This window comes from Chrysemys picta, chromosome 10, assembly GCF_011386835.1.
Source record: "Chrysemys picta bellii isolate R12L10 chromosome 10, ASM1138683v2, whole genome shotgun sequence".
Taxonomy (NCBI): Eukaryota; Metazoa; Chordata; order Testudines; family Emydidae; genus Chrysemys; species Chrysemys picta.
The window spans coordinates 26,333,115-26,347,658 of record NC_088800.1 but is presented as its reverse complement, the minus strand read 5'-3'; the positions used below and the strand labels follow the sequence as shown (position 1 = coordinate 26,347,658).

At 36.9% G+C, this 14,544-nt stretch overlaps 1 protein-coding gene across 21 annotated transcripts in view; it reads right to left on the bottom strand.

Moving 5' to 3' along the window:
- Positions 1-14,544, bottom strand: part of TCF12 (transcription factor 12) — a 304,994-nt gene that overhangs the window by 18,670 nt on the left and 271,780 nt on the right. For 11 of the 21 annotated variants that reach the window (XM_042853876.2, XM_042853883.2, XM_065559478.1 and 8 more), the window contains 3 exons: positions 10,371-10,449; positions 4,651-4,724; positions 2,609-2,815 (listed from right to left, as the gene is read on the bottom strand). In XM_042853876.2, coding sequence (XP_042709810.1) covers positions 2,609-2,815; positions 4,651-4,724; positions 10,371-10,449 — 360 coding nt within the window. Of the gene's footprint in view, positions 1-2,608; positions 2,816-3,609; positions 3,682-4,650; positions 4,725-10,370; positions 10,450-14,544 lie in introns of all 21 variants that reach the window. The other 10 variants (XM_042853875.2, XM_042853881.2, XM_005309393.5 and 7 more) reach the window with 2 other exon arrangements.

Here is a 14,544-nt window from a genome sequence, read left to right as displayed (position 1 = left end):
GGTCATTACTGTACTAATGTTAAAAACAGCCAGTTGTGTACTGCTAAGCTAGATGCTAACCTCTGCTATGCACATGTGCAAAGGCTACACCCTGTGACCTGCTGAGTTTGTTCAATTCCAAGTGACATCAGAGGGTGTGCGGCAGGTCGTTGGATCAGCCATAAATGGGTCATATTCTGCTCTTTGTTGTAATCAATAGGGTTACGCTGGTGTAACAAAGGAACAGCTTCAGCTCAATGACATTTCAGTTTACCCACTTTTCAAGACAATTGAAAAGAGAAGACAGAGTGCTTTGACGGAACTTTGGTTCATGCACTCAGGCAGCCTGAAATACAAAGCAAAGCACGGACTTTCTTGTTTTCCTGCTCTAAATTATGTTTGCTGCTTTATTTTTTGTTTTTTTGTTTTAGATGGATGGATAGCAACTCTCAATCAAAAATAAAAGTCCAGTACAGTATTACAGACCTAGTCTACAATCACCACACTGCCGTGCTTAAACAATTTAAACCGAAATCCTGAGGAGCTGGTATATAATATAGTTTGACCAGCAATTTTCCATTGGTACATATTTTGTTAAAACTTTATAAAGCTTATCCTAGCCTATTCTAGAACACAATTTTTTTTAAAAAGCATTTCAATACACTTTGGCATCATCTATACTTGACTGACTATGCCCAGTTTAGTGGGAAATTCAATGTGTTTTTAACCCATATATGGAGCCGAAGTTTGCTGTTGGTTACACTAGATTTATACCCGTGACCAAAAGCAGCAATGAAATATGTTGCTCAAGATCTTTTGTTCAAACCCTATTTCTCTCTTTTAATCCCCCATTTTCTTTTCAAAGTGGTTAATTTGTTACCCTTCCACCCTTTTGAAAGATACCTCCACAAGAGAGCTGGGAATTATTTTCCTGCTCTACAACAGCAGTCATATTCTATATACTCTGATACACCCTAAGATGCTTTATGATGGTGTGTGGCATTTCAAAGAATGTGCTGATTGTTTGAGCGTCTTTAGGGTGGGCAGATGTTGCTATGGCTCAACACAAATCACGGATCAGCCACAACTCATACAGAAACAGGAGGATATACTAACCACGTAAACGAATTCAGAGTGAAGAGAAAGAAGATCAGAAGGTTTCACACCTCAGACAGAGCGATCTCCTTTGCTAAAACAGTCTGGTCACTGCAGTTTCAGAGACACACATTATTTCAACTAAAAGAGCTACAGTTTTCCACCATAATATTCAACTTCAGTCTCTATATACTGGAATACCATAAAATTCTCCCTTTTACAGCATTCCTTAACTGCATGGGCAACATAAAGAAGAGAGAATTCTAATTTCAAAGCATTTATACATAATCGGCTTCATTACTTAAAGCCTATTGTGAAATGATGGGAATGCCTGAAGTTGCATATGCTGCTGAAAATAAAAAAAACAAAAAACCTATTTATAGGAAAGTAACCAGCCTCTTTTGAGGTTTACTGCACTGGCTCTAAAATTAATATAAATGGATATCTGACCTGTGAATGGGAAAACCTGGAACTAATTCTGTTTTATAGAATACAAACCTTTCAGCAATTGGGGTACCTAATTATTTTGATGGTAAGTGAAATTTCACCTTGATCTCACAGCACCTAGCTGTGAATCTGTTTTATAATAGAAAATTTCACAGCATGTAACTGGTCTCTAAAATTATGCTGTAAACATGTAAACACATGGCACACCATAAAATGCATTTTTTAAAACTTTTTTGTTTAAGCTCTTTCTGGGGAGGGGCTGGTAAAGGAAGCAAAGTTATGAGCAGATTTCATTTGCTATGTAGTGTAATGCTTTCAACAAATATTTTTGATCTACAAAAGTCTTAATGCCATTTTTCTCAGAATGGTTCACAGGTTTAAAAGAAACTAAAAAAGGCTGAATTATTTCACTCTTCTTAAGAATTAATCTAAAACTGGTTTCCTCTTGATTGTTCCGTGCACTACAGCTGTGCTCAAAACCAGTTTTCATTTAAAGAAAAAAGTTAAATTTTGAGCCTGTACACACTATGGTTCCACATTCCAACAGCTTCCTTCCAGTCTTCTGCCAGCATCTGCAATTGAAGACTAGTTCCAATTTACACTAAACAGCTTTTCCAGACCAGAACACTTGAAATTCTGTCCTTCTTGACTGCTTTTCCCACTCAATCTCCCTATTCACCATTTCAAGGAGAAAACTGTTCTGCCAATTATTACACATCTGGAAAAAATGCATGTATAAGCTCAAATACTCTCAGCAGAAAGTCTCAGCTTTCTGCATATGGTCACAGCAGGATTTTATGGGCCACTGACCAGGCCAAAGTAAGTTTTTCTCCTCCTTCCCCCCCGTGCCCCACCCCCAAAATCCCCTCTAATTGGAAACCAGTAGCAGGTGCAGGTGCAGCAGTCTGCCATTTTTTTCTACAATCAGTGCATCTTTAGTATTCTTGATAAATGTCACTGAACGTGTACACTGCACAAATTCCAGTCAAGCTTTAACTTTTTAGGCTGTACTATGATTTGAAGAGATTAGAAATTAACAGTTACAGACAAAACACTTATTTATTAATGTGTTTTAAAAAAATATTACCATTGAAGCTTGTCGATTGGTTGTTACGAGGCTAGATGCTCCATAATTTGAGTTTAGGCTTCCAATTGGCCCATTATGGGATGGCCCCAATAAACTATGTATATCTCCATGGCCACCTGACAGGCTTGTTGAAGGCCCCACAGCATGGTTTCGTAGCACATGGATGGCATCATCAAGTCTGTCCAAGCGATCCTCCATTCGAGACTGCTGTTGAGAGTTAAGAGGAGCACTAAAGGTCATTTATTATATACATCTGCTTAATTCATTATATTGTAATGGTTTCTACTTTGGGAGATATGCAAGACAGCAAATGAAATGCAAAATCAAAAAGGAAGGCTTCAAAGCACCTACAGCACTATAAATAAACTGGAAAAAGGATAAGATATCTAGAGACGTGAAATGAATGCCATCTCAGAAACAGAGATGGTTGCTTCTTAAAACAAAGCTTACTATAAGATCAATAATGCTATTTAGTTTCTACTACACAGCCTGAACAGAAAAAAAATAGAACGAGTACCAAAAATAAAAAGCTTTGTAGTGCATGAGAAAAAATATAAAATCAGTATCACCTTTTAGATAACAATTCCTAATGAGAATTCAGAAAGGTAGTGACTTTTTTGAGGGTATATGGTTACAAAGGCTGGACAAGGCTTTAGCCCAAGGTTTTAAGTGATTGTTTTCCAAATCCAACTCTACACAAATTCTGAAATGTTGTTATAAACTTCAGAAATTAAATGTATGAACATATGTTGGAATATTTTCCCCAGTAAATGCACAAGTTCTGTACACTGCCACAAAATAGTTCTCTAAGTCTATCTTTATTGTTTCTTTAGAGAAATAAGCAAAGATTATTCTGGTCTTGCAGCGCTCTAGAAACTAAAATGGCAAAGTGTTGGAGGCAAAAGACTGGACACACACTCTGCTAATTTAAGATTTTAATAGGAATATGTAAGTAGAATTAACTGAAACACAAAAAGGCACCATCTGAAGAGAAATAGTACCTCACAGACATCCTTTAAGAAGGACATTGCATCTTGCAAATGCTCGTGAAGTTGCTGCTCAACTCGATTTTTCTGGCAAAGTCAAGACAGAACAGGAAGCAAAGCACAGGTTAAGATTAATTCAAAAAAGAGGTGAGGAAACAGCTGATGTGCATGTCAGCATAAAATGTTAGTCAAGTTAATGCAACAGATCTGATTATATTAAGGTATGAAAAGGCTAAATGCTCAACACTGCAGTTATAATGTTAGCATTCTAAGATGCACATATTGTTTACATATAATTGCAAAATGTGTGAAGAAAAGGAAATTGATTTCTCTTATATTTGTTTCTGTTAGTCACAGAAAAAAGGAATTATATTTTTGGAAACTAGAATTATTAACAAATAACCAAAGCCTTGCTCAATATTCTATCAGTTCTTTTTTCCCTTCCCGATACTGTACCAGCAAAGGAAAGACAGCAACTAAAACCCTTCGGAGATTTTTCAAACCTATTACTTACAAATTCCCCCCATCTCCCCAATACTGTAGTTTCTTTCCTGTGTTTTCTTCTGTATAGAAAGTCTGTCCTTTTCAGCACAATACAGTAATTAATGTTCCCCAATAAGTTTTTAATACTTAAACGTAAACATGCCTAATTTTAATACCTTAGTGATAGTGTAATGACAAAAAGCCCACAGGATTACCATGTAAGAAAAAAAAGTACATATAAATGCAAAGATATTAAATCTTTTACTTTATCTTTACTCTACAAAGTGAGCTTTAGATAAGAATTAGCTATGGATTTGTGAAAAGGTACTGGAATCTCATAACAGTGTTTTAGCACCAGCTGTCCTTAGCATAGAAGCCTGATGCCCAAGGAACAGATGGTGAAAGACACACCCTGCATGTCTTATATTGTTCAATTGAACCAGACCATTTGTTAGCAAAGAATTCATTTGTAATGATATCCTACTGTTTTCATTAATGATATGCAGGATTTATACAAAAATGAACCTTCAAGTGTTAGCTAGAAAGTAATATGTAGCTTCAAACAATTCTTACCAAAGAGTGGAGAGAGTTTTCATAGTTTGGAGATGAGGGAGCTTGTCCTCCAGTCCTAGACCACTGACTGGCACCTGCCAAAATTGTACAGGTTAACACACACATTTATGCACCAAACCAATTTTAACATAGTGAACTATAACACAATTTGTAAGAAGACAGGGTAATTTAAGGGTTGGCAAAGGAGATCAAGTTTCTTCATTTTTCTCTGTAACTGACACTTTTTACATACTGACACCTGCAGGTTTAAATATTTATTGTTGATGAAAGATCCCAGCTACTGTTACTTATCATTATATACAAAGTTATATTTTCTGATTTTCAAAAAAGCCAGCGGACTAATGCAGTGAATTATACCTGTGAAGCTCCCGTCTCTTCCCAGTATCAGTATGATAAAAATGTTACTGAATTTTGTTTCAAATTAGTGATGTGCAATTATGCCCTTGAAGCAGTTAAGAACATATACTAGTTTATTTAGAACTAAAAATCAGCTGGGGCGTGGAACTGAAGATAAAAATTGTTTTGGATGTCATTTCTCCATGACATCTCTCATTAATTTGCAGGCATTACTTTGCTTAGTTTTTTCCAACTACTCTAACTGAAATCTTTCTGTATACATTATGCATGTCACATTTAGGAAGCTATATATTATATAAAAATGATAAATATGATCCAGCTGTTATCTCAGATGTATTAAAGGTAAATTAGAACACATTTCATTTCAGCTGAAGAAAAATAATTCTTTATCTATGCAGCAAAGTAGCAATTATATTCAAATTACCCATATTTTTATTGCAAGTTTAAAATATAAGCATTCTAATCTGCCATATAGAATATTCACGACCATGTACAATTTAGGAATAAATCGATATGAACTGCAATGACTGAAAAAGAACTTTCTAAACACAAAGCCTGAAGTAGTACATGTATTTTTCTCATCAGCTAATAATGCATCTTTTATAAAGACTACATGTATTTCTATGTCCATTAAAGACAGCTTCCTTTTAGCCATACAAATGTAATAATAAAGCAATTACATTAATAAATTATGGACATACAATCCAAAACAACTCATTAAAGGAAGAGCCTTTGGGCTCGTTCCTTTAATAACAGCCAGAGCTCTGTTCCTGGAAAACCGGGAAGAAGTTTAATAATGTTATAGTTCCTTTGTTCAGTGATCCACAAACAGTTACCCTTTAAAACAAGAGTTTCATTTAAGAAAAGAACTGCATCCTGCACAACTGCAAAAACATCTCTGCTATCTCCTTTCAAAGTTTAAGTTAAAAAGAGGATCTCTGATTTCATATAAGCACCAATCTGCCATGACTGTACTAGGATTTTCTCTCAAAATAAATATCAGAGTACCAGGGTGTAACCACAAATTTTCACCTCACTCATCTATTCTTGGTCTTGCATCTATAATCTCCTCAGCATTACCTGTCATTTCCTACTTTTGAGGATAATACTCAGTTAAATCTTACAAAAATGTTGTCTAAATAGCTTTCAGAATTTTTAGGCTCAGCTCGAGGATCATACCAACCCAATGCCAAAAAGCCATTTTAGGAGACAGCAACTTCTTATGGAAACCCATTAACTGCAGCTTTAACGAGCATACACCACTCCCTAACGTAAGTGGTATTCTAAATATTAGTCAGAAAGGAATAAATAAAAGCAGAATGTAAACTGAAAACCTCATGAAAGAAAGCAGCCTACTTATCTAACCAGAACATGAATCTTCTAAACCTGCACATATTCATCTAGCGTTCAATGTACTACTTCATTTTGGACAACAGAGGTGTTGTTCACTATAATTACACCCAGAGCAAAACTATTTGGCTGGGACCCCTCACAAAAATATCTGAGTGCAACCTGCACAGTTAATCACGCTTCTGGTAATAATGGGGGACTTTTTAATATTACTGGTGTATTTTGTTTCCATGGCCATGCAGGTTGCCAGATGGCACTAATTTCCTGCTTGCCTCTCCCCACTCCCTCTTACAGAAGTTTGTTCATGAAATCTATCAATTACATTAAAAAGCATTCTGGCACCACTAGCCCTGCAATTAATAACTTTTAGTGCAGCACCCACATAGCAGCAGGAAAAAACAAATAAGCCAAAGAAGTGAAGATTTCCAGGGGTCATACATAACAATCTCAATGCTGTTGTTTTCACCTTCTCAGCCCAGCCTTCCCCAACTCCTTACCTTCCAAACATATGTTAGGGCCAGCAATGGGCTGTTGCCCTTCCCCCTGCCCCAAAGTTCACTGAGTGAATGCCTCCAATCCCATAGGAAGGGATTCTCAAAATGCCAGGGCTCCAATCATGCAAATGTGTACACGTGTAACTTTACACACATGTACAGGTCCATTGAAGCCATGTTGAAAAGTTATGCGTGTAAGTTTTTGCAGGATGGGGATTCAATTTAGGCAAGGGAAGGTGAGACAGAGGAGTTACCACTGCTCATGATTTTACTGTTAGATCACAATATTTGGTGTTTTTCTTAGAGCTCCAGCTCTTGGAGTCTTCTTGTTATGGCATCTCTCTTTTTTAAGAAATGAATGAACATTTCTAGTCCTCGTTGTTGAAAAGCTTGGGAATGTGAACCTAGAGGCTCAAAAGTCAGAAGGCAAATAAAAAACACTAAAATTATTATTTTAAAAAGATCTGTCGAGTTTTAAGGCAATCTCATTATTTCTGAATGCTTGATCCCTGATCCCTAATTCGCAATTAAAGAATGAATGAGTTATGAGTTACCCAAGCCTAGAATAACTAGACTAATAAATAAACAAGGCCTTTTAATTATATAAAAGGGAAGAGAGGTGAACTCTAAGAATACCATTAAATGTGTCAGCAGCCATTTTAGATTTGGCAAAAAACATCACTATTCATCCTATTTTACTGAAACTATTTTTTGGTTGGGGTTTCTTCCAATCACCGATTATAAGAAAAATGAAGTGTTTTAATATACTATTCAGAAAACATTATTTTTTATTTTAGGATACTTTGTGTGTTTACTTTTTAATACTTTTATCAAGTCAGTAATGGTGGTGGGGGTTTTGGTTTTTTTAGTCCAGATAGAAGATGGCTGCCAAGAGTGTCAATAACGATAAATAGAATAGTAATAACTCTGAATTTTGGCTCACTGGGTATGAGTGGCATAGCTGGGAACAGAACCCAGCATTCCTAACTCACAAGTGAGGGTAATTAACCATTGGAACAACTTATCAAGGGTTGTGGTGGATTCTCCATCACAGGCAAATTTAAAATCAAGACTGGAGGTGTTTCTAAAAGAGATGCTGGTCTCTCCCCTGAAGAGGATCTCAGTGCTATTTGGTGGAATCTACTATAGGTTACCAATTAGAACCTAGAAATAAGGATGGAATCAGGTTGGGAGTACTGGGGGACTCTCCAATCACTGCAGAATCTAGGAGACAAGGGCAGTGGTGCTGGGGCAGAGTCAGACGTGCAGGGACTCAAGTCTCCATTCCTCAAAACTGAAAGTCAATTCCACCAATGAATGTCATTCGAGAAAGTCTACAGTGCTCACAAAGATTAAGTGGTGTGGAATCCTTAATCAGGAACCCCAATTTGGATCTTTTTCACAGTAACACCTTTGAAATGTTGCACGTACTCTCCTCTACCCACAAAGCACCCCCCTTTCAAGTTTTGCCTCGTTGTTAAAAGATTTAAAAATATATATATTGCATAAACCTATAGGCTCTGACCCGTCATCTCAGCAGAACAAGGATACACAAGACATTTTTCTTCAACTGTAACCACTGAATCAAAGAAATGCATTAATCCCTGGAATTACACAGTTCAACATGCATTTTTCAGTTATTACAGAAAAAAACGCCTAAAGCAGCTGTTCAGGTATGCCATGTCAACCAGGAGATGTTCATTCATCAACTGAATGCATGGAAAACTAGCACAGCATCCACTAAATATGGCCAAAAGACTGGATGAGGTGAGTTTATTTGTTTGACACTTTTTTTAAATACAAAGAGATTTACTGATTTACTTCTCTAAATTACAAGACACTTGGAGTCAAGGACACTACACACTTTCTGCTAGCAACAAATTTAAAAAAAGAAAAAGCCCTTGTTGAAAACTGGTCCACACGGGAAAGGAAAATCAATGAGGAGTTAATGAGAATACATCAGATAACAGTGAGTGGGAAAATAGGCTGATGTAAAAAATTATGTCAATAATTTAACAAAATTGTACTACAGGAATGAACAGGGTTAAAGTTACATCATCCTGCCCATAATTCCAGTTCTTTGTTAAACAACAAATTTAAGTCAATGGGGCTTTCACAATCCTCTCTATGTACAGAACAGCTGTTCAACTTTTACTAGACAGCTGAGGCCACAGTGTCTGTGAAAGCTGCAATACTCACTAATAGCTCTAAGCAGCTGCTCATAGTTCATCTCCACACTGGAATGCTTCTTACCAAATTCACACTACTAACACACAAAGTATGGGGGACAGAAATGGCTGCAATACGGAGTACGTATTTTGAAAACTGCAAGAAGTATGTTCCTCACATTATGAAAATGTTCATGAGAAATATGAATGAAAACCTGCCCCACCCAAAAACTGAATGACTTCACAGGCTACTGTATTTTCACCACAGGGAACACACAACTTGTTTGTGAAAGCTACTCCACTATTATCTTGTATGCTGTTCTGGAAAAAAAAAAAAAAAAGATCACCGAGTGCTGTTTCTCTCAAATGGTAGAGAAAAACATTTAACAAAGTACAGACTTTTTAATATGTCAAGTTTTACTATTCTATATTTACAAATAAGATTACTCTTATGTGATTTCTTCAAATTCCTAGCAAATGAGAATTTCTTTTAATAATTGGCCAAAGGCAGCATAAAATAATTATGCAAAAATGATATTGGACTTATTATAACTTTAATAGCAATAAGTGTTTGTGTTACAAACCAGGAAAGAAATACATCAAGGTCTTCCCCTCAAATCTATTAAATCTAGGCTTGGGAGGATTAGATTTTTAGTAGTCAACATTTGTAAATATCAATTTCATTACCCCCACGCACCCAGAGATGATCATCAAAATTTACAGACCGGCAAAGTAAGAAAAATGTTGCTTGAGAACTTACAAGAATTTGATCTAAGGATATTTATTTTGTATATTTTGACATGTTGTTGACAATTCATGTTTTAACAGTTATAAAGTTTTAACTTTTTGAATCTCAAAGTCTACTGTAATTAAATCATTATTGTCTGAATCCCTACTCTGACTCCCCCTATAATTTCCCATAACCATGAAAATTTAAATTAATAAAATAAATGCTTCAACCCCAGAATTTCATGCAAGTTTAAAAATGTAAACAGATCAACATCTTGTTAAAAATAAGCATGATATAGCCATCAAAATTGTAAAAAACTAAAAATCAAATTCTGCCAAGACTAGTTAAATAAGACATAAATTAGACAAACAAGAGGGTTTGGTGTGAGGGTTTTGGGTTTTTTTGGGCTACAATTTAAACAAGCGAATACATTAAATGAAAACCATTTTTAATCAAGGTACAATACTAGTACATTCTACAAACAATAGACTGAAAGTTTACTGTAACAGCCATATTGCCATTAGATATGCATGGAAACTACCATGGATTTCATTGTGAAGTCAAACTAACAAGGAAGTTTTCAAAATAGCAAATAAAATATTGACAAGCTGTAGATCCTACCTGTGAGAGGTGATGGTGATCCAACTGGTGTTGATGGATTTGATGGAAAACTACTGCTGGTATGGTCAGGAGAATAAATCTAACAACAACAAAAGGATGTACACATCTATCAATACATGTGACAGCTAACAGTAAAAATAAAATCTGTTGATTTGGATTCACTTTTATACTTTCAGTTGTCACCACTAATGTTAATTTGATGAAAAGATTGGCTCATTAATCGTAGCTCTGTTTTATTACTTGGAAGGTTTTAAAATGGCCACAGAGTCCACAGAGCTTTCATTTTCAAGTAGTTGTCAAAACAAGCAGTGCCGAATATGCTTTTTACAAACTACAAGAAGAATTGTGGAAGTCAAGTTAACAAGTCTACAGATAATAAGGATAATGTATAAAAACTTCTTCAGGAAAATTTGGAGGAATAACTGTGACTCTCCTTTACACAGACAAAAGATCCTATAAAACTTGACAAAGTTATGGTTATTTTTAAAAAAATTTAATCCTTAGTAAGAGAGAATACTGTGAAAAGGACTGAACTCTAATTACTGATGTCACCTAACAAAATAAAATAGTCATCTGAAATTGTGCTGTTATTACTAACATTATTTTGCACATAAAGATTTTCCCTGGTTGATTTCTAAATAAATAGCTTCCAAAATATATACGTAATACAAAGTTTTGAACTTTTAAAGTTATTTCTAACTTGGCAACAATATCTTTCTATGCTTTATATAATACAGTTGGGTGACTTTGGATAAAACAGCAAATTAAATCTAAGTTTCCAACTAAAATCTAAAATTTGTAAGCACCTTGAAAATCTGTTCTGGAGAAAGAACTGGATAGGTCTAGGTACTGGTAATGGGATATGAAACATTTTTCTTCTAGGTTATGAGTTCAAATCTCTCACTCTAGGGCTAGAAGAGACGAAAATGTTTTAACCTTCAGATGGCTGTTTGGCAGTCTGAAACAGCCCCTCCATTCACCCACTAGTTGTGACTGTGCACAAACGCAATCTGACATTTCAGTGGTAAAATGATGATAAGCCGGAAGCTGGTGGATTAGTATAATATTTCCTGAGCTGTCAAAAGCAGGACTTTATGGGCTGCATATACTTTATTATCTGATGTAAGTATGAAAGACCAAGAAAAAAAAATACCAAAACCACACTCCAAAAAACTTCAAATCAGTATAAAATTACGATTAAGTCTTGATTACACTGTCTTGCAAAATTTGCTATGTAAACTTTAAAAATTCCAAAGGAAAGGGTGGTATACAAAATAAATTCCACGTCCGAACAAAACATGTCATGCCAAAAGAAAATTTGATCTTATCACACATTAAGTGGTGGGGGCTGTTGTCTGGTTTGTTGGAAAAGGTGTGTGTTCCTTTAAGAGCTAGAGAACCAGAGGAGGACTTGCTGCAACAGCTTCAGACCAGGTCAGCATGTGGACGCTGACCATCCCCCACACAAGTGACCAGAAGAGGAAGAACTATTTAGGTCCATGCTGGTGCAGGAAAAGCCCTCTTTTACCTGGATCAGGTGGAGCAGCACCCATCCTCCCACCCATGGGAGTAGTCAAATACCAGGGTTTGTCATGATCTGCTGTGCGAATTATGCTAGTCGCTCCTCTCTTGGGGGGCTGGGAAGGACTTTTTCCTTCAGCACCAGATTGGCCAAGGCAACGTGGGGGCTTTTTGCTTTCCCCAGAGCAGATTGGAGGCTGAGCTGGGGTGAACATGAAATGAGGGTTAGGCTGTGATGTCACAACTCATTATGTGGGCGTGGGGAGTATGCCCAGAGCGAGTACTCTATAGGGAAGGGATATAATGATCAGATGAAATGGATTAGTAAATGGATTTAAAGGAGGTATTAAAAGAGTGGAAACGGGGAGGGAAGGTTGGGGCTCCTATGACTGGTATGGTAGGATCCAACATCTGACTTTATAGCCCTCCTTAACCCTAATTCGGGAGGGGTGGGGGGGACATAGGATGACGAAGCCCCAGCAGTGGGTTGGCTAGGGACCAGGATGGGTAAAGGGGGAGGGCTGACAGCAGCCTCACCCCACTGGGTATATGTAAATGATTATGAAATTACCTGCACTGCACACTTTTATCTGCCGGGTACCCCCAGACATTTAGGAATAAAGTTGCAGCCTAATTAAACTACATCCAGGAAGACCCACTAAATTGACAGCAAAGCACTCTCCAGTCGACCCCGGAGCTCCAGCTCCCCGAGAAGATTAAGGTAAGTTGACCGGAGAGCATCTCCCATCGACACAGCACAGTGAAGACATCGCGGTAAGTCGACCTAAACTACGTAGCATAGCTAGTAGCGTAACTTAGGTCGACTTACCCGGTAGTGAAGAAAAGCTCCCAGTGTCTCCTGGCCTTCTTCCAGCATAGCCAGAAAATCCATTCTTTTCAGCTATCTACATAGAAATCTTTTTTTTAAATCATTTTAAAAAGAAAAAACTGTTAAAAGCCACAGGGTAAATACAAAATCAGAACGCATTCTGCATGCAACCCATGGCTGCTGTATTGTTAAATGACCAATGATGAACAGCTCTGACACCTTCTGCCAGGCTTAAACGGTAACATGACTCATTTTACTGCAACAAATGAAACTCCTCCTCCTATCAGTCATGGTCCATTCCAAGCAGCAGGGTGCCAATATGCCAGTATCTAATGAAAAGGGTCTTAGACAAAAGCTGCACAATTGAGAGCCTGCAGCGCCAAACCTCGGAGCTGTTAGTCCAATTTTTTAACCACTACAGTGTACATTTCAGTTACGCTTTGTTATGTTAATGTTATTGAGTCTAAAGCAACAAAGAAACTTAATTCATGAATTACTTTTAAAAGTCAACTTCCCCACATTTTCTTTTCTTTTGTTAGGGGACCACTGGCCATTTAACTATCCAGATCACACAAAGGCCTTTACCATAGTACTGAGGTAGGAATCAAAACATAAGTTATCACAAAGAGGTCTGATATAATCAACAAAGTTAAACAGCCCTCCTGTTTGATCTCCTCTAAATTAAAGACCAAGTGTTTTGATTTGGCATTAGGCACTGAAATAAACCAGATGTTTCTCCCTCCATATAACCCTCCATGGGCACAATCTTAAAGGGTTATTGTTTGGCAAATGTTCAGGGAAACACATTAGAAATGGCACAAATACCCAGATTTTCTTTTCTTTCTATCTACACTAGTTCATTATCCAAACTAATGCATAATCCACAGGGCTTTCGGAACTTTGTGTAAATACTTTCATGTACAATTCTCTTTCTTGCCTACCCTGAGATTAAGACCACAATTATCCAGGCTTAAACCTAAAATAAAAGAACCTTTGCAAATGCATTATCTGGCCTTACATGTTTAATCACACAGTATTCTGTATGGTCTTTAATACCTAAACTGAGGAACAAATGTTGTAGCCTCTGATGTTTCACACATGAAAGGCCTTTGTAAGATGTACATCAACAGAATCTTAGAACTAGAAATTCCTCCTAATAATACTAGTAGTGGTGTTTAACATCTAAAAAGACAGATAGTGGCTTTAAAAATTCAAGACGATGTAAGCATTTAAAAAAAAAATCTTTGCGAAGACAGATACAATTTCACAAAGTTTATTAGCCACTGAAACTTAAATGCACCATTTTCACTCCAAACATTATGATTCCCTTTCTCAAAAAGTAATGTTGCTGTATTACCTACTGAACAGTTGTGAAAAGTGTGCTCCGTGTGTGTATTTGGGGTAAAGGGAGCAGATGGATGAAGCAAGGGATTTGAAGTGTGCAGACTATGGCATGCACTGATAGAGCAGATGGAATGCATCACCATCAGCTATGACAGAAATGATTTATGGAATGACCTGGCTGCTCCTGCCAAGCAACAACATAGGATGACAGAACTAAGTTACTATGACAACCAAAGCCCACCCATCAGTTAGATTAAACATTCCTGCCCTGACTTCCACTCACAGTAAATTTGGAATTTTCTCCAAACATGACCCTGGTTTTCCCAACTAGTCACAGTAAGAGAAAACTACCTGTGGATCTGTTCAACAGGAAAAAGATGGAGAGCAACTGAAAATCTCACAATCACATGGGTCTGGGCTAGCCCATAAGGCCAAGATTTTAGCAAAAAAAATTGGCCAGGCTGTGGACCATACATGCCC